Raw genomic sequence first — 24,714 nt, forward strand, 5'->3', positions numbered from 1 at the left:
TATAAACATCTTTGATTTTCCCATGAAGGGGTAACCATCCCAAAAGCATCTGTCTTTAGGATTCCCCTCTGTTTCACAGTCCCTATCAAAGAATTAAATCTACTTGTAGTATTTTGATACTTCCTTTATCTGAACGTGGATGAGATTGCCTGCAGTGAGAAATTTCTGAACATGAGTGTGTATTTGTTTGCTCCAGAGGCAGTGGTACAATGGGTTTTCAAGGAAGCATGGGCAGTCTTCATATTTTCATACTCTCTCTCTAATCAAAATGATGGATTTAGACTTAAATTTCAGGTAACCTAAATCCTTACAAGATTTGGATGTATTGCACTTATGTGCTAAGGCACGTTTTATGGCCGTATGTGAGGATAAGCTTGAAGAAGTGGCTTTGGCAATGCAGCAAGGAGGAAGGATGGCAACCGCTTCAGTTGTGTTGCAGTGAAATTGAAAGGTTTTGAACTCCTCCAGAAGCAGCCTGTCTCAAACTCCATGAGATCCCAAAACATCAGGTCTGCTTAGAGACTGAAGTTGAGGAGGATCCCAGCCACTGGGCTAAGGTGGCCACCAATTCCAGGAAACAGCTCCAGAGACAGGTCTTGACCATGTGCAAGAACATTCAGTTTTTCATCCCCTACCCATAGAGTTCATGGTAGAAAAGGACAATGAATTTTTCTCTGCCCTTCCTAGCCTTTGCCATCAAGAATGCTTGCCTGGACAGTCTTACTGGGGAGCAAGTACTGAAAGGGACAACCCAATTCAAAAAACTCCCAGGATTTAAAACTCTCCATTTTGACTTCCATAGCCATTGGTCTGTAGAAGGAATGCATGAGCACGACACTTTTTAGATATGCAAGAAGTTCCATAGTCAAAGGTATTCAGAGTAAAAGACACAGTGAGAGGGTAAGCAGAGCTACAACATGAAGAACACAAAAGGACTGGTCTGTGTCAGTCAGCATAATGCTCTGTGGGCTGCCTCACACCAGGCAATTTTTTTAAAGTTCCTGAGAGTGGAAATAGCAGATGAGTTCAGGAGTACAAACCATGGTTAGGGGCCATACATTTTGAATACATCACCTATGCATCTCTGAGCCTTCACCCCATACTGTTTTTTTCGCATGATAAGGTGAATTAAAGTGTCTGGGTAGAGTCCCTTGCATCAGAGTGTTTCCTCTGAGGTCCTGTTTCCTCAGTGATTTCACGTGTGCAGAGTCTCCTGAGTAACAGAAGAGTGGCCTTCATGTGTTCCCATTGCTGCAGAGGTCAAGCTACTCTCTCATGGTCTTGCCCAACTTCACCCAGATTCAGCCGATGTTATCAAAGCTCATCCATTTAGAGGAAGTCATTCTCCACTAAGTAGCATCAGCCTCTGTGAAAATACAGCAAAGGATTTAGCAAGTTTGAGAACAAAAGATTACATATGTTATCACTGTGCAAAATTAACTTTAAACTCATAGCCGGTTTCTGAACATAATCAGTTCATCCATGTTTATGTAATAATCGCATTACCATGATTCTTTTCATTTCTATGTCATCTAACTGGAACAGCTTTAGTAGTTTAAAAATAATACATATTTGTTTTTTATATCTGGTTGTCAAGAATGTCTCTGATGCAAGATTAATTTTCACTAAGATACTCTTCACTCTACAAATTATTTTATCTGCATCTTTGACCTGTTTGCTGTACTTGAGCAGCTCCCCATGTAGCTCTTCTTCAAGTGAGGCCTGACTTAGGGTTTATATTTCAGTCATGATTCTGTGCCATGTCTGATGATTTCATTCAAATCCAAGGACAAATTTTAGACTCTAAATAAAGATTAGAGATATTCAGAGGTAAGATTAAAAAAGGTTACTCTCTCAGTACAGAAAGCTGACACGCTTATTATTATGATAAAAAATAAAAGCCAAAATTTCACCTTATATTTTACTTTTTTGCAATCATAAATCCTCATTTGATCATTTGAATGCTGTTTTCTTAAATCATGCTAATATACCTTGAGAAGCACAAAGAGCACTTAAGACAGTAAGATTTCAAGATGCTCAGCATATTATGATAGGCATCTCACTTTGTGAAAAATATGTAGATATCCCTCCAAAAAACAAATGTTACAGTTGAATTTAGTCTGAATTTATGCACTGAATTAATGAATATATTTCTGGACACAATCACTGCCTTTCATTCAAAAAGCAGTTACTCTGCATAACAAACCAGTTATATTCTTTCATGAAACCAGGTAACTGAGAGAACAGCAGCCCTTATCCCAAACACATGTAATCGTGTGTGTGTTTATAAAAGGGAGACAGAGCCAGTGCAGAATACATAGCATTACTACTCAGACAGACAAGTCAAAAAACATTCAGCTTAAATACTGGCTGAACTGTTGTTTGATTTTTGCTGCCTAGGGAAATAAATGGGTTTGTATTGAATGACCACAGTAGTTAGAAAGGGGGCTGTGCTGCGAACACTTGGCCAAAGCCTTCAGCTTGATTCATGTTGCCACCTTTTAGCCAGCTCAGTTGATTGCTCTCAAAGCCATGGGTCAGGTTTCAGTCTAGTATGATGTGACTGTGTACCGCAGTAGCTCTCTGTGTCTTCAAAAAGCCTCCAACAAAACTAAGAAAGTCAAGACCCTGGTATTTATAATAATTCCAAAATAAACAGGAGACCATCTTCACTCACTGTAGAGAAGCTTTAAATGGTGGAAGCATAATTCTGAATAGTTATCAGCTATCAGACTTGTTGATTGCTGTGTCCTAACACCGAAATGAGACTTAACTTTTTTTTCAGTATTGTTTTCCTAAGTGGTTTGCACATCTTAGCCCTGTGAGGGTAAAATGTGCACTCACTTGAATGATGTACAGCTCCACATTGAGCAGTAATGTGGCTAATCTGAGGTGCCCAAAAATCAAGAACCAGATCCCGAAATCCTGAGTTTCCCTTTAAAAATTTAAATGCTTAGTAAAATTAGGCTCTGCTTATTTGCCTGCTGGTTTTTAGTATTACAGGTCAAATTTCAGTTATATTTTCAGGCTTCCATTCGTAACCACAGGGGCTGAACACTTTCCTTTTTAAAACTGTAATTGAGATATCCATGTAGTCATAGCCTCCAGGTACCAGAGTGCTGTGCTTAACAAGTTCTGAGATAAAAATCATGCAGGTTGACACCATAGAGAATTATCTGAATCCTTGCTTCTGTTCTTTATTATTTCTAATGTGAAGTGGTGTTTGATAGGAAAAAAAGTGCCAGCTTCTCTTGCAGAAATTTTGCTCAGATAGAGGAGATATTATTAGTAACTATAAAAACAGGCTTTCTAAATGGAATCTGATATATCCCCGTACCAAGACATTATGTCAGGCAACTATAAAAGTTATTTTCTCCCTTACATAAAATGTGGTTATTTGTGTGTGAAATAGGGACATACTACTGTGATTTTGCTTGTGTCCCTTATAGCATAAAAGTTGGTGTAAGGGAAGATAATAATTCTTGTTATTATTGTTAAAATATTATAAATTAGATATATGTGAATATTAGTATTCTTTAAGAAAGCTTCATAGCTTCAGTTCCAGCCCACTCTCATTCCTGACTTCCCAGCTTCAACAGAGACAGAACGAAAACAGATTTTTTGTCACTGGATGGAACTGCATGTTGAGGATGGTCAGGAACTAACCAGCTTAGACCATAGTTCATAAGGACCATCCTAGCTAGTGTAAGCAAAAATCAGCTGAGATATTTGACGGATCTTTCCCAAATCTTAATAACCCCTTAAGCAAGTAGAATGCTGTCAGACTCCTGTGAAACTGTTGTGGACAGAACATGTCAGACAGACATCTCCAAAAATTGCTCTGCACAAGTTGTATTTTGGAGATATAAGCCAAAGACACCAGGTGCCTATCAAGTCGCTCTATAACCCTCAGCTGGGCAGGGGAGAGAAAACACAATGAAAGGCTCATAGGTCAAGAGAAGGACAGGGAGAGATCATTCATGGATTACCATCATGGGCAAAAGAGACTCAACCTGGGGAAATTATTTAATTAATTGTCGATCAAATCATAGTAGCATACCAAGAAATAAAACCTTAATCTTAAAAACATCTTTCCCCCCCCCCCCCCCTTCATCCTGGTCTCAGCTTTACTCCCAGTTTTCTCTACTTCCTCCCCCCATTGACTCAGGGGACAGGAAATGGGGGCAGAGGTCAGTTCATCACATGTTGTCTCTGCCGTTTTGTCCCCCTCAGTGGGGACTCTTAATGTTCTTCCCCTGCTCCAGCGTGGGGCCCCTCCCACAAGAGACAGTCCTCCACAAACTTCTCCAATGTAAGTTCTTCCCATGGGCTGCAGTTCTTCATGAACTCCTCCAGCGTGGGTCCCTTCAGCAGGGTGCAGTCTCTCAGACTTCTCCATGATGGGTCCCCCATGCAGTTACAAGTCCTGCCAGCAAACCTATTCCAGTGTGGGTTACTCTCTCCAGAGGGCCACAGGGCCTGCCAGCAGCCTGCTCCAGCACAGGCTTCTCACAGGGTCACAGCCTCCAGTGGGCATCCCCCTGCTCCAACATGGGGTCCTCCAAGGGATGCAGGTGGATCTCCAATCAGCCATGGATCACTACGGGCTGCAGGGGGACATCCTGCCTCACCATGGTCTTCACCACGGGCTGCAGGGTAATATCTGTGCCTGAAGCATCTCCTTCCTCTCATTCTTCACAGACCTTGGTGTCTGCAGAGTTGTTCCTCTCACATAATCTCACTCCTCTCTCTGGATGGCTTTTTCCCCCCTTCTTAAATATGTTACCCCAGAGGAGCTACGACTATTCCTGATGGGCTTGGCTTTGACCAGTGGTGGGTCCATCTGGGAGCTGACTGGAGCTGGTTCCATCAGATATAGGGGAAACTTTTGGCAACTTCTCACAAAAACCACCCCTGTACCCCCCCCTGCTACCAAACCCTTTCCATGCAAACCCAGTACATGTACACATACAAGATCTCAGTCCAGGTTCCTCATTTGAAGCAAGCTAGTGGAGATAGTGGATTTCATTTAAAAATCTTTCTGCATCTTATTTGTGAATCTTTTTTGTCATTCTGCTTTCTTCCAACTGTGAACAGATGGGGAACTTTCCATACCAAATGAAGAAGGAGCTTTGGAGAATGGACAGCCTCTGGGCTCCGGGCAAGTGCTGAGCTCCAGCCAGGTATCCCTGCCAGCCCTAACAGAACTGGAGTCAGTCCCAGCATCTGTGGAACCCTGCTCATACGAGGTGCTCCCAACCACAGAGATCATGGATGGGACAGGTAACATCTTCTTTACATTATCATGTAGATACTCTAAGCTATTTGAAAAAAGTTTTTGACTTTGGTGTTGAGCCCTGAAAATTCTTTGTTGAAGATGAAGGTCTTCTGAAGGTGACAGCATAGAGATGTCACTGAGTGCTCCACAAGAAATTTTGACTGACTGGGCATAGAAGTAACCTCTACTTCTAAGCTGCTTTTGGAGTCAGACAAAGTTCCTGCACTTTGTGAACATGTAAGATTAGATTTCCAACTCTCAGTCTACATCTCAGATGTGCCAATAAGCACTAGAGCGGAGAGCTGACAACATATTTGAACCCCGGGGTACGACATCGTGACCTGTAGCTGCCACGTGGTGTTGGGTGATGTTCACACCACGCATCTGTCAGTAACTAACACATCCAGTTGCCCAACCCTAGGTGAGTCTGGCTGCACTTCTTCCCCAGCCCATGCAGAGAGACAGCAATGCCCTACATCAAGGTTAGCTCCTCTTTCTGCATCACTTTATGCTACCAAGAGTTGTGGACAAAGGTCGAGTGAGAAAAAGTGAGCAGCAGAAGTAATTATCCATGATCTTGCACAGCTGTGCAGCCTCTTTGAAACAGAGTAGACCCTGTGAGGTGCTTTTACATTTACTGGATAAGTTTAGAGACCACCTGCTAACATATCTGGTCCTAAGCAAGCTGTGGTGACAGACCGTCAGAGACGTGACATTTTAAAGCTCAATTTGTGTTCAAGATGTGGGAATATATCCCAGCCTGACATAAGGGAGCTGGCTTCTGTCAGAGGTAATGGGAAATTTGGTTGTTGTGTAAATGTGTGTTACTCTTCCTGTTTCTTTCCTTCCTTCTTTCCTCCTTTCTATGTTATACAATGTTTGAGTGCAATCTATTAGTCATTCCTAATCTGCATTGCTGTGCTGCTTTTCTTGTCTTACATTGGCTGTATCCGCTGCTGCTTTGCTCGTAACGTTGTTGGGTCTATGATGTGGTTGTGTCCTCCAGTGTCTGAAGAGAGCCCCACATCCAATGAATCCGGCGTCCTCCTGTCCCAAGATCCTACAGCTAAGCCAGTCCTGCTACTTCCCCCCAAAAAATCTGCCGCTTTCCCTGGAGACCATGAGGACACCCCAGTGAAACAGTTGTCCCTCCTCAAACAGCCCCCTGCCCTGCCTCCTAAACCTATTGCCAGGATTGCCAGCCACTTAACTGGTAAGTAGGTATTCCTGGACCCTCAGCACCATTTCCCATATAGGAAATACTGACATTATAGCAAGGTTCTCAATGTTCTTCCTCCTTCTGTAACAGTTTGCACTTGTTTTTGTGTGTACTGGTAGTGTATGTGTTGTACCTAGGGCAGGGATCACGAAATCTTCAGAGTAAACCTTCATCAAGGTTGCTCCAGGGCACTTCCCCTCTCAGCTCTAATTACCTAAGATTGCTGTGGCATTTCCTAACCCTCCTCACTCCCATTCATCAAAATTTACCATCACCACTGAAATTTCAGGATGTGCTTTGATGGGAAAGGAAGTATCAAGAAAATATTAAGATATCTTTAAATGGCCTTAATGAGGAAAGGCACGGGAGTTGAGAGGAAAGGAAGAGTTTTGATTTCTCCTTTTGCCCTTTGTTGCTTGTACACTCAACTGCCGTATGGGCGGGTCCCCCTCCACACACCCTTTATCTTTCCATATGTTTGTCGTTTACTTGTCCCCCTGATCCTGACACAGGAAATTCTGTCCCATAACTTCTTGCCGTTTTGCTTACCTGCCTACACTGTCTGCCCAACTGCTCCCCCTTTCCACTCCTGCTCTGACTACTCCTCTCCCACTGGTGAGTCCAGCTCCAGTTCTCAATGACCAGGATTTTGTTGCCCTATGGGTTTATGCTGCAATTGATCTCTTACTGCTTGGAAACTAGCAACAGTAGACAACACAGGCTTCTTTTTGTGTTCCCCATGTTTTCACAAGTGTCCAAGCTTTTTGGGATTCAAAGTTCTAGGTACATGTGGAAGGAAGATTGGTGAGTCTCCTCTCTCCAGTCTCTCATTTAAACTGCTTAAGCAAAGGATGTCTACATTTACACAGACTAAAGAAGGTTCCCTTAATACTTGCCTGCACCTTTTGAACAGTCTGCTCATAATTGCAGCTGCTGCACAGGAGGCAGCACCTCAAAATCCTGAGTTCAACACAAGGTGTGGTGCATCTTTGTACTGGGGCAGCTACCAGTTTTACCCTGGTTTGATCTTGTTTTATCGCTACCCCGATATATTCAGGGCTGATGTGAGAAATGCTCAGCCCACATTAATACATTGTAGTTTGGGGTTTTTTCCTGAACAGTTAGTACCTGTTTTATTCAGGGTAATATCTATATTAGGAAAGAGCTCATTATGAAAGACCATGTTCTGGTTTTCTCTGACATCTCTATGTAGTCTCTTCATGTTTCTGTTTGGATGACCACACCTTTTTGTTCTGTATAGTTCTGTACATTTTATGTGAAACCTCTTTACTTTCTTGCCTGTCAAAATCTGCACATAATGATTAATATTTTGCCTTATACTACAAACTGAAAGGGCAGTCCTGCAGCCTGCAAAGCCAGGCAGCAGTATTAATGGCTTCACATGAGGACAAAACCAGCTTCCTCTGATTTCCCATAACACTCTGTCCCAGTTATAAGAAGGTGCTCAGAAATTAGGCCAACATGGAAGAAATAAAAAAATAGGAATAGCATAGGAAAAAACTCAGGTACTAGGTGTCCTTCATTCATAAGCCTTTCTTCTGTAAGCAAAAGCAAAAGAATCAAAGGATGAGAGCTTCTGGTGTAGTTTTTTTATTTTCTGCAGCTGCAACTTTTGTGTGAAGTAGAATCAGGCTCAAACTATGAGTTGCTTGATGGTGATGACTTTCCAATGAAAGTGAAACAGAACTGTGAATTCTCTTACTTTGTGGTGTCTCATCCAGTCTTAAATAAAGTCTTGTATGGGCATATAGCCAGTGTCTTGAAAATGCATATACAGAACCTTTAGGGAAAAGGAACAGAGATGCAAATTTAGTCATAGAGCCCTAATTTAATTGACAGTTATTCCTGGTGGAACTGAAACCCTCATTTACACCTTCCTTATAAATAAAAGTATTGAGCTTGTTCTTAAGGGTCCATTTACTTTGGTGGTCTAAAGGAGATACATGTTGCTCAGTGCCTTGTGTTCTCCACTGGAAATTATATTAGCCATTTACAATCTCTGGAAATGAGCAATCAATCCTAATGAAGCATCCTCATCAGTGAGAAGCAGAATTAATGCTATTCTTTTACTAATTACTCCAGAGACATCCTCAGCTTGTGTGTGAGAAAACAAGCAAAATCTGGATTCTGGCATTCGAGGTGCAGATTTTTTTCTGTTCTTGTTGCATACATATTTTTCTACTGAAGAATTTGTGAAAAGATTGAAGGACAAATTAAGACAAATTAAGCATGGCTAGTGCAGAGCGACAGTGGTTTAATGGTCTGGTAGGTCTGTTCAAGAAGAATGTGAGGGATGTGATCCTGTGAAGGGTTCAGGTACACAGTGAAAACACAGAAGCAACTCCACTTCTCTTTAAATATATATATGTGTATGTGTACATAAGTGTATTTATTTCAGGAAAACATCCTTTATACAGGCCAATAAATTACTACAGGCATGGTCAGAAGCGAAAAAAAAAAGGAGAAATATTTTAAATAGAAATGTTGGGGGAAGAAAAGTTTGCTTTGAGTCTGACCACCTCTTGCTGTGAACTTATCCCAAAGTTCTTCAATAAAGTCATGAAAACTGACTTGCAGAGTTTGACAAAGGGCTTAATACGTGTTTTAGAAATTGAAAAGAAACATTCCTTACCTCTGAATGCATTTTGAACCGTCTCAAATATCTATCCACCTGTGCCAAGACAAAGATTGGCCTTTCAATTGATAATAAATGCACATAAAAGAGCAGGCCTAAATAAACACATAAGAGCATGTTTAATCATGGGGAAAATGAAAAGAAAAAAATCCCTTTTAAAGGTGAAAGGAAAAGAGATTTGCCTCTAGCAAATATAAATCACACAACCTTGGCATGCTTCTTCTCAAGGCTGAGGTACTGTGGAGATGGGACAATATAGAAACAGCCAGAGCCAAGAGCAGACTGCAGAGCAGCCACTGGGAGTGGTGCCACCACCACTGCAGAAGATGCTCAGTGCTTTGCCTCACGCCTTCTCCTGTGGTCTTGATGATGCTGCCTCCACTGGGAATGTCCCTGTCACAGCACTGGGTGTGGAAGTGCCCACACAGCCTTAGAAGACAGGCAACCCTAGGAGAAAAACCTGAACCTTAACTGTTTTGATTTTTTTTTCACTGCTCTGCATTTCCTGCTGGCCAGTCACCTCCCAGTGAGCCTTATACTGGTTTTTAGATATGATTATTATTATTAGACAATGTTCATGGACAGAATTTCTTTCGCTGGTTTATTTCTCCAATATCCACATGCAGAACCCAGGCATTTAGAACAACACTGACAGTTTCCTTTACTGAAAATGTAGGACAAGCTGAAATAATCACCTGCGATCAAATTTAATTGGGGTGCTGGGGTAAGGTCCCAAGATTATCATAAAATCTTTAATGGCCAAAAGTGATAAGACTCGTCACGTCTGATTTGATAGACCCTGGTGGTGTAAAGCTGCCTTTGATCTTGATTCATTAAGCTGTTGATGCTCACCAGCATAGATAATGTTTTCTGAAATTAGTTTTATTTTCCAACTGAGTTGCCAGTAACCCATGAAGTCCTCTAAAACTTCAGAAAACAAAATATATACCATTAAAATGGAACCTCAGCAACATTTGAGTGTGTTTGAGCCCAAATTTAGTCTAATATTTGGGTAGTGTGTAGCTTTGGTTGTATCTGGCGACTTTACTATTGCATTTAACTTTGAAAAGTCTTTTGCATTCTTTTGCTTTTTTCATTCAAGATTTTGAAGAGACACATAGCACATTTTTAGTTCTGAGATTGTGCTTTCTAGTTATGTCTATGTAGAGTCAAAACTAATTCATAACTAGAGGCAAACATTTAGCAGAGTAGATATTAGCTCCTCAAAAGTTACTTTTTATAGTGCAGAGAAGCCAAGAATGAGGTTTGAGAACATGAATGCCTGGGGTTCTGCTGCATTGCCACAACACAACTGGTTGTTAGTGACAGCTTTGTAAAAGTATTTGCAAATAAAATTTATCCAGTAAATACTCTCTGCAGTATCTTATAGCTCAATAGTCACATGTGTGTCAGAAGACTCCTCTGTAAATGAGCCTTGTAAATAATCTACAAGCTTCCTCCACTGTGGCGTTACCTCCAGCTGCCTGCTTTGACAGGCTGTGTTCATAGAGGTTACAATTCTCTCACTGTGTGCTTGAAGGAGAAGGAGCTGAGCAAAAGCAGCTCTCCTTCACCAGGTTCTCATGAGAAACTGGACTCTGATGCAGTTGCTCTCTCCATACTTCCTCTCTGTGCTGCTACCTGGAGGGGAGTACGTAGCACATACCAGCATCAGGAAATCTTCTCGTCTTTGAAACCCTCTTCAAGGCCTTGCACAGGAATTCACACAGAGCTATACTTTTCAACCCTTTAGGCTAAGCATGCCATGCTATTGTTCTCCAAATTCAACTTGAACTCTGGATGCATAAGTGATACAGAAGAACAGTAAAGAATTTCTGTCTCAAATCTTCTCTGAAGACATGCTGCAGATCTTGCTGTAGTCAGCAAGAGATGCATGGCAAATCTTTGAGAACAGTTTTTAACTTGTCCTTATGAATCTACTCAAAAACTCATTGAAATAAGAAAAGCGACTCCCGCTGTTTAGGCACAAGTGATTACTGGGGAGAAGACCCGAAAAAGTAAAAGCTGCTTGTACAAATGCTACCAGCAAATATCAGGGACGTCACTCCATGTCCACTGTAGAGCTCCCTCAATAGACCACACTGGTTTTTGCACTGGTTTTCTTGCATGTTGCTTTACAGAATTAATAATTTGGATGGAATTTAAAGAGTAAGTTATTAGCGTTATGACAAATTGTATTACTTGTAGTTGTACAAGTAATAACAACAAGTAAGTTGACCAGCAAAGGTCACCGTATAAGGTCATTCAGGTGGGAAGAAACCTCAGCAGGTCTTTAATCCAACCTCCTGCTCAAAGCAGGGCCAGCTATGGGATCAGACCAGGTTGCTCAGGCTATGTCAAGCTGGGTCTTGAAAACTCAAAGGATGCCAGCTGCACAACCTGTCTGAGCAAACCTATTCCACTGTTTGGCTCTTCTCATGGTGGGGAAACATTTTCCTTATAATCCAGTCTTGAACCTCTTTTGTTTCACTTTTTGTCCACTTGCATCTCCTCCTCCCACCATGCACCACTGTGAAAAGTCTGGTTCCACTTTATTGATAACCTCCTCATAGGGACTGGAAAGCTGCTGGTAGGTATTCCCCCTGCAAGCTGTCTTTTCTCCAAGCTGAACAAGGCCCAGTCCCTCAGGTGTTCTAGCTCTCAACCATTGCAGTGGCCCTGTGCCCAGCTCATTTTGGGTTTTTGATATCTTTCCTGGGGCGCGCTAAGCTTGCAGAGTAGTCTAGATACAGTCTAAGGAGTGCTGAATAGAGGGAGAATAATCCTTTGATCTCCTGGCTCTGTTTCTACTCATACCACCTAGGAGTCTTTTGCCTTTCCTTGCTCTCAGGGTACAGTGCTGGCTTATATTTGGCAAGGAGCCAAGAAAGAGCTTTTGTGCCACTGGCAGTATAGCAAACACAGCCAGCTCTGCCACTAGCCCAGGATTCTCAGGCATGTCCTCTTTCTCCATGCAGTAGTTGAGCTGGGGCAGAATTTGAAGATTTTAATGAGCTTTTCTACCAACTCTGCTAGAGCAACATTTGCTACCACACATCCAGAACTTCCTAGAACCTTGTCTGCAGCAGTTGTATCTGCAGCATGTGCCAACCAACTCTCCAGCCATCTTCAGTGACTAGGAAGCATCAGACTCAGTGTGCTTGGTGTTCAGCTCCAGTGTACCACAAACTCATCAGAAGAACCATACATGAGCACACCTGTGCAACAAATAAACGTGTGTTTATCTATCTCCTGAAAACCCCGAAGGAAATGCAGCAACTGTAGCTGTTAGAAAAATGATCTGTGAGGAAGGGGTAAGGGCTGCCCTGCTTGTCAAAGGTCTGATATGTAGCAAATATTGCGACATCCACAACTATCTTTTAAGTAATTTATTGTCATCAGGAGTGGGGAAGTTGATGTCTATCATCTTTTTGATCAATTCTAGCATACAAGTTTATTACACAGTGCTGAGTGGTTACAACCCCACTGGGGGCCAACATCTTACAAAATTGCTCATTATTCTCTTGAGTATGGAGAACCTCAGCTGAAAGAGATTAATCAGACTTGCACATCTGGCTTCACACAATTTTCTTCTTTTCTGTTAAGAGTGCTTTGTTCAATGATTTAAGCCTCTGGTATTGTTCTGCTGAGAAGACACTTATCATAGATTCCTTGTTCATATTTTCCCTGTCTAGCTTCTTATTCATCTACAGATGACCATGAGTATTCCATGCTGGAGACAATAACTGTTTCCACTCCTCACTTGTTCACTGATCTGTCCACATAGTAAAACTTGCAGTGTCAAAGTCTGCATTACTCATGTTGGTGAAGATACACTGTTACATTTCCGAGGAAATGAACTGAACTCTCCTCCCATTGTGGTCATCCTCCTTGTAACCATTTTTTTAAAACAGATAGAATTCTCCTGAATGTGAAGGGCAGACAAGTAGATTTAATGCCTCTGGTTCATTTTCAAGGATCTGTTTTGGTATTAGGACCAAAGAACCTGGGTGTAAAACAGTCTGAATAAAGACATTAAGAATAATGTGCAGGATTTTTGTCAGGTGTCCAGTGGAGTCACTCAGCACTGATAACCACTGAAAACATGTTGATGTGAAGTATTTACTTAATTTCAAGTGGAAACTAAAGGTCTATACCTTTGTTATGAAGAGTGGAAACCAGAGTGTGCACATCTGATTCATGATGGAATGTGTGGCTACTTGGGATAATTAAGCTAGACTTGTTCTCCCATACAACTCCAGAGCTGCAGTGCCTGTGTCACAACTCTACTAAATGAATGATTGTGTGAGAAAATAAATTTTCATTGTATTTTAGAAGGAAGAAGGAAGGATTTCTGTTTGGTTTATACTTGACTATTTGACATGTCATGCTCATTCTCAACAAAAAATATTGCTCTGATCTTCAAGATCAAAAAAGGCAGCAAACCCAGAATACTTTCAGTTATTCTTTTGTCAAAAGCAAGCGATGCCTGCAGTTGGGATCTTTTTGAATCCACCGTTAAGTATGACTGCCACAGAGTAATGGGGCGTCCAGGCACAGGCACTGTCAAATGAAGACTTTAATTGAGATACTGCAAAAAAGGATCTTAAACCAACCATCAAAGCTGTGTTTGTCAAAATGGAAGTGCAGATCTCAGTGTAGTCTTTGTAATTCAGTAAGAGCTCTAGAAGTAAAATTGCCTGAAGCACAAATATAAGAAAAAGTCCACTTTGTTACTACAAATCCCATAGGAACCATATTCTCAGGGCTCTATACAATTTACTCTTTTATCTTTCTGTTATTTACATTTTATTGAAGAGGTGTGTTCTTTTATGCAGGATACCAAGAGGTAATATATACAAAGAACATATATGTAACAAGAGCTTTGTGTGCTTGAATAGAAAATCTTGGAAGTGTTTTCTTTCTACTGCTTTGGCAAATCCATGAGTTATATTTCAGCCTTGATGGAACCATCAGAAGAATTTTTGCCTGTAAGAGACAGCATGCCAAGTGGATTTGATATTACCTTGAAGGCAAAGACTTGGATTCTACTCTCTATAACTCTCCCATTCTGCAATGTGGAAAGCCACTTTTTCTCCATGCTTCTGTGTCGTGGTTTAACCCCAGCCAGCAGCCAAGCCCCACGCAGCTGCTTGCTGACTCCCCCACCAGTGGGATCAGGGAAAGAATTGGAAGGGTAAAAGCCAGAAAACTCATGGGTTGAGATACAGTTTAACAGCAAAAGCAAAAGCCATGCATGCAAGCAGAGTAAAACAAGGAATTCATTCACTACTTCCCTAGGCAGGCAAGTTTTCAGCCATCTCCAAGAGAGCAAGGCCCCTGTCACATATAACGGTTGCTTGGGAAGACAAACGTGATCACTCCAGACATTCAGCCTTCATCCTTCTTCTCCCCATTTTATGCACTGAGCATGTCATATGGAATATCCCTTGGGTCAGTTACAGTCACTTGTCCTGTCTGTGTTTCCTCCTAACTTACCATGCAACCGCAGTCTCCTTGCCAGCGTGGCAGTAGAGCAGAAAAACTCTGTGTCAAGACTGCCCAGCAACAACAAAAAGGTCTCTGTATTATCAACCCTGTGTTCAGCACAAATCCAAAATGCAGCCCTATCCATCCTAAGGTTAATTAAGAAAATTAACTCTACCCCAGCCAAAACCAACAGAGTGTATTTCATCTTTACACTCCCTTTGACTCCTTTATGTTGTTAGCCTATAAACACTCTGAAGAAAGGGAAAACTTACTCTCAATGTGTTGTTCCTAGTCCAGCAAAAACACTAGTATTAAGTGGATACTGTGGATGCAATGAAGCTGTGACTAGCACTAAAATAAATCAAAAGGTGTATCTGAACTTGGCTCTATGCATGGTCTTTTTCCACCTTATGATCCTCAATCATTTTCTAGAAGTGTTAGTGCTTGGAAGTCCTCCTATTCACCCTTGTGCACCCTGGCTATTAGATGTGGATGGTAGTACAGGCAATATCCAGAATTGAGTGTGAAGGAGGAAAGAATAAAGGGGGCGAGGGCAAGGATAGTTAATACTAAGAGAACCATCTGGAAAAGGACTTTTGAAATCTGATTGCATTGAGGAGGGCGATAACTTTTGGAACCTGGAGAGCAGCAGGCTTTCTTGGGTCAAAAGAAGATTCTGGCCCTGCAATTCATTGACTGTGTTACAGCAAGAAGGGTGGTCTGAAGCAGCAAGAGACCAAAAATCATGCAAACTTTGCCCACACAATTACATTGCAGAGCCAAATGTCTGCAGTATTACAGGCTGGAAAGGGCCTGGTCTTGCTCCGAAGAGACAAACTTACAGTTGCAGCTCAAGGTGTATATATATGCTCTCTCCTTTGCTCTTAGCATGTGTTGTGAGCATTTCCCCCACCCATCTTGGCAACTACAAGCCCTCATGTTATTTCTTTTCCCTTCTCAAAATATTTCACAATGCAACTCCAAAAATCTCCATCCTGCTGTTGAGTTCTGGAAGAGAGGTTTTTAGGTGGACCTCTCATTGATTTCTCATTGAAGTCAGGGAAGTCTTTGCCTGGCTGGTCAACTATGGGTTTTAGTGAACATGCCTAGAGTTAAAAAGGTAAAATTCAGTGAATGAGTCCAGAGAAAAGTGCCTACCAAGTTTTCTGTAAAAAAAATACGAGTCCTAAAAATCTGCTGCCCTTTATATCTTTTTCCTTATATACCCTTCATTTTTCCAAACCTCTCCTGTTTAGTATTCAAAGCTTATTTCTCACTTGCCCTGTAATGTAATTTTTAACACCAGATGTTTTGCACATTACAAAGCTGTAAGAAGCATGACTTGTAGTAATTGCACTGCAATGCCTGAGAAGGATCATGAATCCCTGAGCTTTTGCTCTGTCAGTGACAGTGGTGAGTCATGCTGTAACTTCAGGCACCAAATTGCTCTCTCCCTGTTTGCGGGTCTGTTAAGTGGAAGATATGCTCACCTCGCAGGGCTATTTTGGAGGATTTGGGCTTTAAAGTGTCAAAGCGCGCCGCAAGCCTTGTTAAGCACTGCTTAACATGTTTGCTAAGGGGCACACACAGCCCTGGGATGTTTTTTGTGAGACTGAAGCACTGCAAAACAACAATATTTTTTCTGAAGACCACACTGAGTGTATGGTGTGCAGAGTCATCTGTCACAACAGGGGAGGGGTGCACACTCCTGTGTTGACTAGCAAACTCAGTAGCTGCTCACCCAGGCTGATACTCTGATCTCCATCTTACTGACATGAAAATTAACACCAGGGCTCTCTTTCTTTTGTTTTAGATCCTGGCGCTCCTGTGAAACTGCCTTGTATGCCAGTTAAACTGTCACCTCCACTACCTCCAAAGAAAGTCATGATTTGCATGCCTTTAGGGGGGCCAGACCTCTCTCTCTCATCCTATTCCACGCAGAAGAGCTCCCAGCAGCCTTTGACCCAACAGCATCACACTGTCCTACCATCCCAGTTAGCAGCTCACCAGCACCAGCTCCAGTACGGCAGTCACAGCCAGCACCTTCCTTCTGGGTCCAGCACGTTGCCCATTCACCCTTCAGGGTGCCGGATGATAGAGGAACTGAACAAAACGCTAGCCATGACCATGCACAGGCTAGAAAGGTAATGGATCAACTTTTAAAATTACGTCTTGATGTACACCGTTTTCTGCTAACCTTGGTATCTATATCATCACTTGAGTTATGTTCATAGTACTTGAATGAGGTGTATCCTCTGGGGTCTAACAATTTCAGGGCAGAGTCGTTCCTGGAGAAACAGAAACAGGGTAAGGGCCTTTCCAGGTTTGTTTGACAAGTTTTGTGGGAGAAAGGAGATGAAGACCAAATTTCCTGAACCCCAGTGTCCTATTCAAGGAAGCAGATAATACAGTCAGTGCTGAAGTTTTAACAGGACATGCCTGGCTTCCAATATATACTATAGAGTGCATAACTGCAGAGCTCTAGTTGTGTGTAGGATTGCTATATGCAAGGAAAGGAAGTGGAAGATTCATAAAAGAGCAGTAATAATCCAATGTGCCACTCAAGCAGAGCACCTGATTAGTATTACCAAATAGCTCGAAACAATCTATGTGGTCTTCCTACAAATCACTTAGAGGGGTTTCAATACAGTATTTAAATTATTTCAATTCATTTAAATTAAATTATATGTTTGATCTTAAAATAACTATTTAACCCATTCCACAGCAGCTACCTTCTTAGCCATTTGCATCTGAAGGAGAGTAGCACATTTGATCAGCCCCCACTTTGGGGCTGTTTTTTTTATTACTGTCACCTGTGAGTATCTCTGAATGCTGCTCCAAATAGTCTGACTAAGTGAAGCATGTTGTATAAATGCAAACTGTCCTCGTAGACTCAAAGATCAGCAAGATTTGGAAAATTTATTTTGTCTTGTAGTGGAAAACTGAGGAAGTCCCAGAAGAGGAAAGGCAGTCAAAAAAAAAGACATGTTTTATTTAGTACCAAGGGCAGCTTTGTAGGCAGCTTGTTCTAGGAGCATCAGGTCATCCTGATAAAATATTTGGTCTAAAAGACAAAATACTTAATTATTTACCCCAATACCTCTTTATGATAATGTTACCTTCATTATATTGCATAGTTTAAAATAATTGGATTATTGAGGGCAAATTTTCCTTACTGCCTGAAAAGCTGTCAGGAGACCAGAGGCCGTCCCACACTGCCATCTTATTTCAGTACTGGAATAGTGATTACATCATGAGGTGAGGGGTGCAGGTTTAGTTTCTACAGCATGGGGGAATTCTCAGCTGGGAAAAAACTGCTGGGACTATAAAGGAGATTCCTATTCCCATCAGTAAAAGAACTGTAGAGGCAGAGTTAGAAAGAGCATCCACATTGCCTCTCCATACCATACCCAGTGACTACCCATTTACCTCTCACATCGCCAGCGTGGCTAATCAGGTGCATCTGCATCTCCCCAAAGCTCAATGCACCAGGCACAGAGGGGTAGCTGTTGTATCCCAAAGGCTCCTTTGGGGCTACACTGCCCAGGCCATCCCCCCGCTTAGGTTGGATATCTTACTGTCTGGCTCACACTGTGCACAGAAGGCACTTTGTTTTCCTGAGCTCAGGGACATCTCTCAGATTATGACTTCATTGTGGCATCTGTTGCCCCTCAGCAATGAATGCTCTAATTTCTAGTCATCTATCATGCTTATGTCTAAAAATACGTTTAACTGATTTAAAGAAGGTGATGCTGTTTGTACAGAACTATTAATTTGAAGCTGAAGCTCTGCTGCTTGTTAAAAACTGAATAAGGTAGGATTCATTTCCCAGTGTGAAGCAATTGCCTCCCATTGCAGAAGAAAATAAGAAAAGGTTATGGCACTGATATTTCACATTTAAAATTAATAAGAATCCTAGTTCATGGTATTGCAGGCAGTTGATTTTTCATAGCCTTTTTGTGTTGATAAACTGTTATTTCAATCATGGATTAATTTATTGAGTACTTCAGTTGTGCTCCTTGTCAAAACAAATCAATAACTTCTGCATTCACAAGGGAGAAAATAGGGGATGACCGTTTCCTCTGCAAGAGCAATTGTTCTTTTTATAGTACTTGGAGGTAAAAGTATTTCAAACCATTTACATGTCTGTGGAACTAACGCTTGCTGTTAAATTCTTAAATTGCTTTTTCAAGACACATTGTGATCTAGGTAAATTTGCTACATTTTCTTGAATATTTGTGCAGATTTTTAAAATATATTTATTTAACTTGGGAGGGGATTATTTGTACCAAATGTCAATGTTTTCCACTATTGTATAAAATCTGCATTAAACGCAAGAGAAATTACACTGCAATATTTATCATTATACACTTCAGCCCAGAACTCTTGAGGGCCTGTTAAAACTACAAAGATCCTAGATCTACTTCCCTCTGTTTAAAATTTGAGAGTGTGCTAACATCTGTTGCATGCATAGCATATGCAATGACACCCTAGTTTCCTGTATGAACTTTACAGTTGCTTCCAAGATAACAATGTACTGGGTCACTGCTGTTGGGTCAATAATCTTGAGGAGATAAGAGAGCCTGTCAAGTCTCTGAGGCACCTTCTGGGGAATGCTAAGGTTCATTAGCAGCTTTTTTTTTTTTTTTTTGCTAATCTCAGACATTATCTCAAAAGAATCCTACAACTTTACAGAATAATTGCCATGCTGCCAAAGCTGGCAATTTGGGGGATTATTTAGATTAGTGGGTTTTTTTAATAAGGAAGGATTATCTAAAGAAGTACGTTTCTGCTTTGAATTTTTTCTTTTCCTTCAGGAATTTTTCCTTTTCTTCCTTGTGTCTAGTTTCTTTGGTCCTGCTGCAGTGAAAGCTCTTCAAGACCATTTAAGCTCCATTGATACACACTGAATCCATAACCAGTTTGTGTCAAATCCACATTTCGCCCAGTAAACTTTTGTTAGACCTCACAACTCTTCTCTCCACCAGATCTGTGAGTGTGGACAGGAACAAAGAATGAAAGGCTGAAATATCCCCTTCCTCTAGCAATCTGGATTTTTTCCTTACACATATAAGGTCTCTATAATTCAGATAGTCTAACACTGATAGTTGAAATCACTGCTTTGCCAATGAGCCACAAGCTTGCCAGAGAAAAATGGGCTCTCCCTCAGTAAGGGCCTGGAAGCCAGAAGTTATTTTGTTGTCTTTGACCTTGAGAAAACCACTGAGCCTCTCTCCTCTATTTTCCCCTCTGCAGGAGTGATTGCAGGTTACTACCTCACCTAGATCTAGTGCATATTAATAAGTTAATGTCTTGAGGTACATTAAAAGCATGTAATAGCTATTCAAGTCCCAGTTGCTCTTACGACTTAAAATGGCAGTTAATTCCTGGAATTTTTTTTACTCAGTTTTATTACAGACATTATAGAACATTAAGTTCATTTGCACACTTAACACTTTTGATTGCAAACATTTTGTGGGACTCATAATGTCTATTCATAATCTATTCTCAGAAGGGCAATCTGTCCCTTGTCATAGTATGACTATTATGATGTGTAATTTGTGCAACCAGTTTGTCTCTATTTTCCCTGATAAATTACCGGTTTTATTATAGATTAAGTTGAAGCAGAAAAATGTGTAATTTCCACATAACCTTTTTTCTGCAACCTCTGTTGCCAATTTGTGCCCTACTGCAAACGACTTGTCCCTTCAGCCCAAAGGGTACATGTCAATCATTAGTAAAATCTAGATTTGGGCACTGTTTTTTACCATTTCAGAATGCATTTTAAGAGTTGGTGAAAATCTGATAAGCCCTGACTCCAAAATATACAGGTTTCATCCTCCTGACTGAAACGAACTTGAGAAGAAAGACCATGCCCCAAAGCTGTGAGTCACAAACACTGGCATAGGAAGCTTTAGCAACTCTGTGGTGCCACTGGAATGTGTCTTTAATTTTGACTTAGCGAGGCATTTCCTTGATCTGAAATAGCCTTATTTTCTGCCTTGCCCTTATAGTTCTCAGTCTGTCTGGAAAGTTGGCAATTAATTTCAATTACTCTGTGGGCTCATGTACAGGAGCAGCTGAATCAAGGCCTCTTATTTGTTCAACATAGGTACTAAAGAACTGTTAAGTGGCAATATCTCACTCCGGGCTAGAATTGCCTATGTGGCAGAGCAGTGAAAAAGACAGTGTGTGAGACCAGTTCCTCTGGGACACCCAGCCCAGCTTCAGACTGTAGATTTACGAAATGAAATGCATTAGACATTACTGTCGGTGTCTTGTAAATCTTATAAAACGTATTTGAGTCAGAAAGCATTTATCTTCCATAAAACTTGTCAAGAGAATTACCTCTTGTCTAAACTTCAACATTGCCTAAGGATAGAAACACTTAATATTTATAACTCTGCCTTCTCTCTCTGTCTCTCACACACACATGCCTGTAGTAGAAACATATATACAATGGTTTAAAATTTTTTCAGATTTTTGTTTTAACTGGTAAGTACAGAAAAGTGTACTGTGGATCTGAAAACATGCTGATAAGAATGTAACCCTTTATTCCAAAATCAAAGGGCTTGGGATAACAGATGAGAAGCGTGGGGGTTTTTTCTACTAGATTTTAGAGGAGGGATTTCACTTTTTTTCTTTTTGATTTTTTCTGTACCATGAGTCCCTCATAAGCTTCAAATGAGCTTTTTCATTAAAATATTTTCCCATAAGAAATGTTGCAAGCTATAGTGATGTAACTTTTTTGCTGTTTTGATCATGTAAAGATGATGCAGCAATAATTGCAAGTGCTTGTACTAGTGAGCTATGAATTATTCAAATCCATGTGTTAAGATGCATTTATCGTCTTGAAACAAGTTCTTGCTTCACTGTAGCTTTGTTCTCTAATTTTATTGCAAAACACGAAACTGATTTAAAAAGAGCTGTTTCAAACAATAGTGTGTTTTTTGGTGAATAATGCTGAAAAATTTTGTGGTGTAGACCACCTAACCATGTGAGAGTTTTGCTAATGATCCAGAGGAATTTATACACAATGGACATATCCACTGACCTTGATTCGTCTTTCTTAAGTATACTGCAGTACTGCATGTATTTCGTAAGTGCTTTGCTTAGACAGCTAACTTAGCCAAAATGCCATGGAAAAGGCTGATTTTAATCAAGAACAACACAAAACAGCAGGAAAAATGAGGGGCTTAAAATAGAAAGTAGTATTATCAAGAAAGTGGATGATTCAGAAAAATGACAATGAGATGGGAAGCTGTCTATTTCTAGATCACTCGTTCAAATAAAGAACTCTGTGGTAACTTGTAACTTTTGTTGCCATCTGATACCTGCTCGATAACCTAAACTGATGAATCACTGATATCTGTTACCCTATGTACTCACCCATAAGGATGCATCTGTCACCTACATCCATCCTACACAGAACAGAAAAGAACTGAGCAGTCTTGGATGCTGACTACTTTTTGCTCCTTTCATTTGTACTTCCAGAAAGGGCTTAGTGAACTTGTACTTACTCTCTGTGCATGTATTGTTTTAGCATTAACTTGATGATCCAGTGGTTATGTGTTCACATTTGGAAGTGGGTTTTTTTGGTTTTTTTAACAATGTTAATGGAATTTAACAGTATTATAATTTCTTTCTCAAACTTGATTTCCTGCCTTTCCTCATAAAAAGACTTATTCAAAAATTAGGTTACAGGGAAAACAGATTTAATGAAGTTCATAAGATTAAAATTCTGAAAGTTTTTCAATAAATTAAAAGTTAGCTGAAAGTTTTTAAATATTCTAGTGCGTTGATGTGTCATTTATGAGAATTCAGCTGATGAATTTTAAAACTACATCACGCATAAAGTTTTTTGGGTCAAAGTCATTGAAGTTTAATACAAAAATTCATAAGCCAGTTATTCATGAATCTCTCTTACTTTGTGATACAAAACGTGGACTATCACTAAGAAAATGGATTTTCTCTTAAAGGCATCCAGTAAAGCTCTGCATCTTATTGTTGGTTAGTGTGCAATAGTAAATGCTGGAATTAACAAAATTATTTCTTTGAAGTTGAATATGATAATAACAGCATGGTATGGTTTGCTCATAGGATCCAAAGCCTTTTCTTCCCCTTAAGCCCTAATCATATTGTGGACTAGCATTATATCCCGAGATCTACAGTTTTATAAGTCTTTCTGTGATTTTATCTGGCAGCCATTTAAGAGTCCATGTTAACTTTAGGGCCAGAAGAAAGCAAAATGTTTCGCTTGACTCAGTAGAAAATAATTTAAATCATTTCAAGATGCAGAATGGCTCTGGTATTCAGAGTAGGCTAAAATGTTCAAGGGAATTGAGGCTACTCAGTACTCGTTAAGGAGAGACCCAAATTTGTATGCCTCCAGGACAACTTGGCCAGCACATCTGCTTTCACACCTATGTTCTTCTGGAAAGTAAAATGGGAGTTTGACATATAGAGGATGTCCAACAGGCAAACGTTCCCCGTTTTTCATATAGCTGTTGCCTCAGCTGGGAATTGAGAGGATGGTTTCTGCTATCTCACAAATAAACCTAAGCTGCCATCATTTTTGCCTGCCAGTCTCTCATTGTGATTTCACATTGGAAAAGCAACATGAGCTATTAGATAAAAATTGGCTGGGAAATGGGGTTCTGTCTCTGACTTTTCCTTTCACCTTTTGTTTGACTTTGGTCTTCACCTCCTCATGTTCCTGTTTCCCTATTTGTATTGATATATTCCTAGGTAAAGGGCTTTGAAATCAACACATAAACAGAGTAGGTGGTAGCAGTACTGAACACAAGCCTTAATTTAGTGAGCTGCAGAAAATAATCAATCACACTGTGACAAAAAAATATGTTAGCTCCAATTCTGATTGCTCTTCAGCACCTGGCTGGATAAGGAGCCCAGGCAGGAAAAGGGATATCATCATGGCAGAGCCCCCAATATATATGTGCCATTAGCAAACAAACCGCCCAGGTTTTAGCTATTTCCCTGGTTACTCTCACCTGCTCCCAAACTCTCTTTTCTCCAAGCCCAGTTCCACATGCTCAGCTCCCTGCACTTCAGAGAATTGTGCCCTTGCTTTCCCCTCAAGTCAACATCATCTTGCCTGAGGAATTTTTCCTCTGTTTTCCATCATGTTTTCCCTCTGCCTTTCTACAATTATCCTCTACAGTGTGTATGTTTCCTTCTTCCCAGTCTTATTCCACCTTTTGCATTCAGGTGAGACACTCTCTCCTTACTGCCTGCACACCAGTGGAGAGGTCACACAGACACTGAGTTGAAGGCAAGCTTACCACCCTGAGTAGCTGGTCATGAAGTATTTGTTACAGATCTTTAGTACTTCATCCTGGCTGCAAGTATTTCTGCCTGCATACTGTCCTACCTCTCCCTAAGAAGTGTTTTACCCTAAATCTAAGGTGTACTTAGTTTAAACCCATTAGATGACTTGCTGGTCTTGAAGATCTTTCTGTTCTCATTTCTTCTCAACAAGGGATGAAAGACCACTACTTTCCTAAACACAGTGAGAGAAGTAACTCTGTCTTTCATTAAACCGTTTCCTTCAGTTTATTTATTTGTTTTTCTTTCCCAACAGCTCTGGTTTACACACAGGTGACAGTGTTACAAAAACAGGACCTGGGGGCCTTCCAGACATGAGACAAGTGCCAACTGTTGTGATCGAATGCGATGACAATAAAGAAAATGTGCCTCATGAAACTGACTATGAAGATTCTTCCTGCCTCTATCCAAGACAGGAGGAGGAAGAAGAGGAAGATGAAGAGGAGGACAACTCATTATTTACAAGTAAGATTCATTCCATCTTTCCTTTCTCACTTATTTAATTTTCAGTCTGAACTTGCAATGCACAAGGGAAACAAAAGGCCTGTGTACTCTCTTTCTTGACTGTGGCTTTTGCATCTCTCAGGGCTTGACTATGTGTAGATGTAATCCAAAATAACAAGTAATATGAATTTATAGTGATTTCCCTAATCCACATGAATCCCTGTCTGGGTAGCTCTCAGACTAAATTCAAATGACTGGTATTGGCTTATATTAGTTCACTTA

At 40.7% G+C, this 24,714-nt stretch overlaps 1 protein-coding gene across 7 annotated transcripts in view; it reads left to right on the plus strand.

Annotated features, from left to right (window-relative positions):
* PHACTR1 (phosphatase and actin regulator 1) overlaps window positions 1-24,714 on the plus strand; it is a 303,990-nt gene that overhangs the window by 226,711 nt on the left and 52,565 nt on the right. For 6 of the 7 annotated variants that reach the window (XM_027654036.1, XM_027654034.1, XM_027654037.1 and 3 more), the window contains 4 exons: window positions 5,098-5,283; window positions 6,285-6,491; window positions 16,457-16,787; window positions 24,245-24,453. In XM_027654036.1, the coding sequence (XP_027509837.1) occupies window positions 5,098-5,283; window positions 6,285-6,491; window positions 16,457-16,787; window positions 24,245-24,453 (933 nt within the window). The remainder of the gene's footprint in view (window positions 1-5,097; window positions 5,284-6,284; window positions 6,492-16,456; window positions 16,788-24,244; window positions 24,454-24,714) is intronic. The other variant, XM_027654039.1, reaches the window with a different exon arrangement.

This window comes from Corapipo altera, unplaced genomic scaffold (genome assembly GCF_003945725.1).
Source record: "Corapipo altera isolate COAL_440 unplaced genomic scaffold, ASM394572v1 60, whole genome shotgun sequence".
NCBI classification, from domain to species: domain Eukaryota; kingdom Metazoa; phylum Chordata; class Aves; order Passeriformes; family Pipridae; genus Corapipo; species Corapipo altera.